A 1,721-nucleotide genomic window follows, 5' to 3' on the forward strand; every position below is an offset into this window, starting at 1 on the left:
ATGGGTGTGTCAGAGGCGGTGCGGTTGGCGCAGGATAGAGCAGGGTTTAGGGCTGTTGTGCATAGGGTCGCTATGAGTCAGAAACGACTCGATGGCACATAACAACAACAATCACTAAAATTGTATCTCATAGTCATGGCCCAGTCACCTGCCCCCACCCTACCCTTCTTTAGCCGTGACACAGACGGAACATTCCCTACCTTTCGCTGAGGCTTCTCCACAGCTGGGCACCTGCAACATGAAGGAAAAGGTGACATTTAACCAACATATTTTTCCCCTGAAGCATTTTTTAAAAATTCATAAACATTCCAACAGTGAATGCTTTGGTTTTCAGAATCTGTTGTTGTTGTGTACTATCAAGTGGGAACAGACCCATCCATGGCTGACACTCCAGCATTTTTTCAGGGACAGTCCATCACACCAGGGGAGACTGCCCATCTTGAGAGGAGCAGCTGGTGGATTCAAACCACATACCTTTGTGTTGGCAACACAATTTCTTACCACTAATCCATCAGAGCTCCTTCTTTAAAGTCTAGAAACTTTCAAATCATCCAGTGTACAGTAATACAGACAGTAATTCAGGCAATTAATCAATAAACATCCACTGAGATGCTATTGCATATAGAATACTCAGGTTCTTAGGTTTAGCTTTGAAGTATAATAACAGCAAGAGACAAAGAAATAAATGGAGCCTCATAAAAAAATTAAAACTTCTGTTTATTCAAATACTTTACAAAAAAGAGCAAAGACAAGCTATCAACTAGATATCTTCAGAAGCTCTGTAGTCAGTAAAAACTCCGTGTGCGTGTGTGTCCCAGAACTTATCAACATAAATACAACCCACCAAATGATAAGAAGAACACACACTTTGAAAAGGCTTTTCACCAGCTTTCATACAGTAAACAAAACACGAAAAGCTGTTCCCTGTCACTAGCTATCAAATAAATGCAAATCGAAACCACACGAAACCATTTCATTCTCATAAGGCTCCCACCGTTACTGTAAGATCTGACTCAGAGACGTGCTCTCAGCATTCAGAGACTGTTAATCTCTGTGGGAAGAGACAGCGGATTCGAACTGCTGACCTTTATGTAAGAAGCCTGGCACATTACAAAGTATGCCACCAGGGGTCCTTCTTACAAGGATGGAGAAGACCAAAAAAACAAAAGTAGAAAATGACAAAGGTTGGTGAGTATGTGGGGAGACTGGAACCCTTATCCATTGCTGGATGAATAATGATACCAAAAGAATAGGGGAGACTGAAGAAGAATTGTTGTTGCTATTGTTGATTGCCTTTGAGTCAAGCATGACTCATAACAACCCTATGAACAAAAGGCCTGAAGCCCCTCTGCAACTATCAACATTTATCAAAGTTCATAGAGTTTCCAGAGGCAAGTTGTTTAGGAAGTGGATGCCGCTCCTGCTTCCAGAATTAATGTTCCTAAATTGGAATCGGGCAAGGAGTGCTGAATAAATCACGCACTTCCACAAGAGCAAACAAGTCTGTCTTAGAGGAAGTACAACCAGGGCACTGTCCAGACGCTCTGACTCAAGGGAGCTCTTTCAGCATTCAGAGGCTGTTATGGGATGCTGAAACTTCATCTCACATAATTAGGGCCTGGTGGCAAAAGGGACCAGGCCCTTGGGAAAAGACACCATGCTTAGAAAGGTACAGGGTCAGCAACAGAGAGGAAGACCCTCAATGAGATGGACTGACATAA

The 1,721-nt window shown here is 42.7% G+C and overlaps 1 protein-coding gene across 1 annotated transcript in view; it reads right to left on the bottom strand.

Annotated features, from left to right (window-relative positions):
• FAM134B (family with sequence similarity 134, member B) overlaps positions 1 to 1,721 on the bottom strand; it is a 208,669-nt gene that overhangs the window by 146,310 nt on the left and 60,638 nt on the right. The window contains exon 3 of the mRNA XM_006895012.1: positions 201 to 231. Coding sequence (XP_006895074.1) covers positions 201 to 231 — 31 coding nt within the window. The remainder of the gene's footprint in view (positions 1 to 200; positions 232 to 1,721) is intronic.

The sequence above is a fragment of the Elephantulus edwardii genome, unplaced genomic scaffold (genome assembly GCF_000299155.1).
Source record: "Elephantulus edwardii isolate Elephantulus edwardi_28Jun2011 unplaced genomic scaffold, EleEdw1.0 scaffold00153, whole genome shotgun sequence".
NCBI lineage: Eukaryota > Metazoa > Chordata > Mammalia > Macroscelidea > Macroscelididae > Elephantulus > Elephantulus edwardii.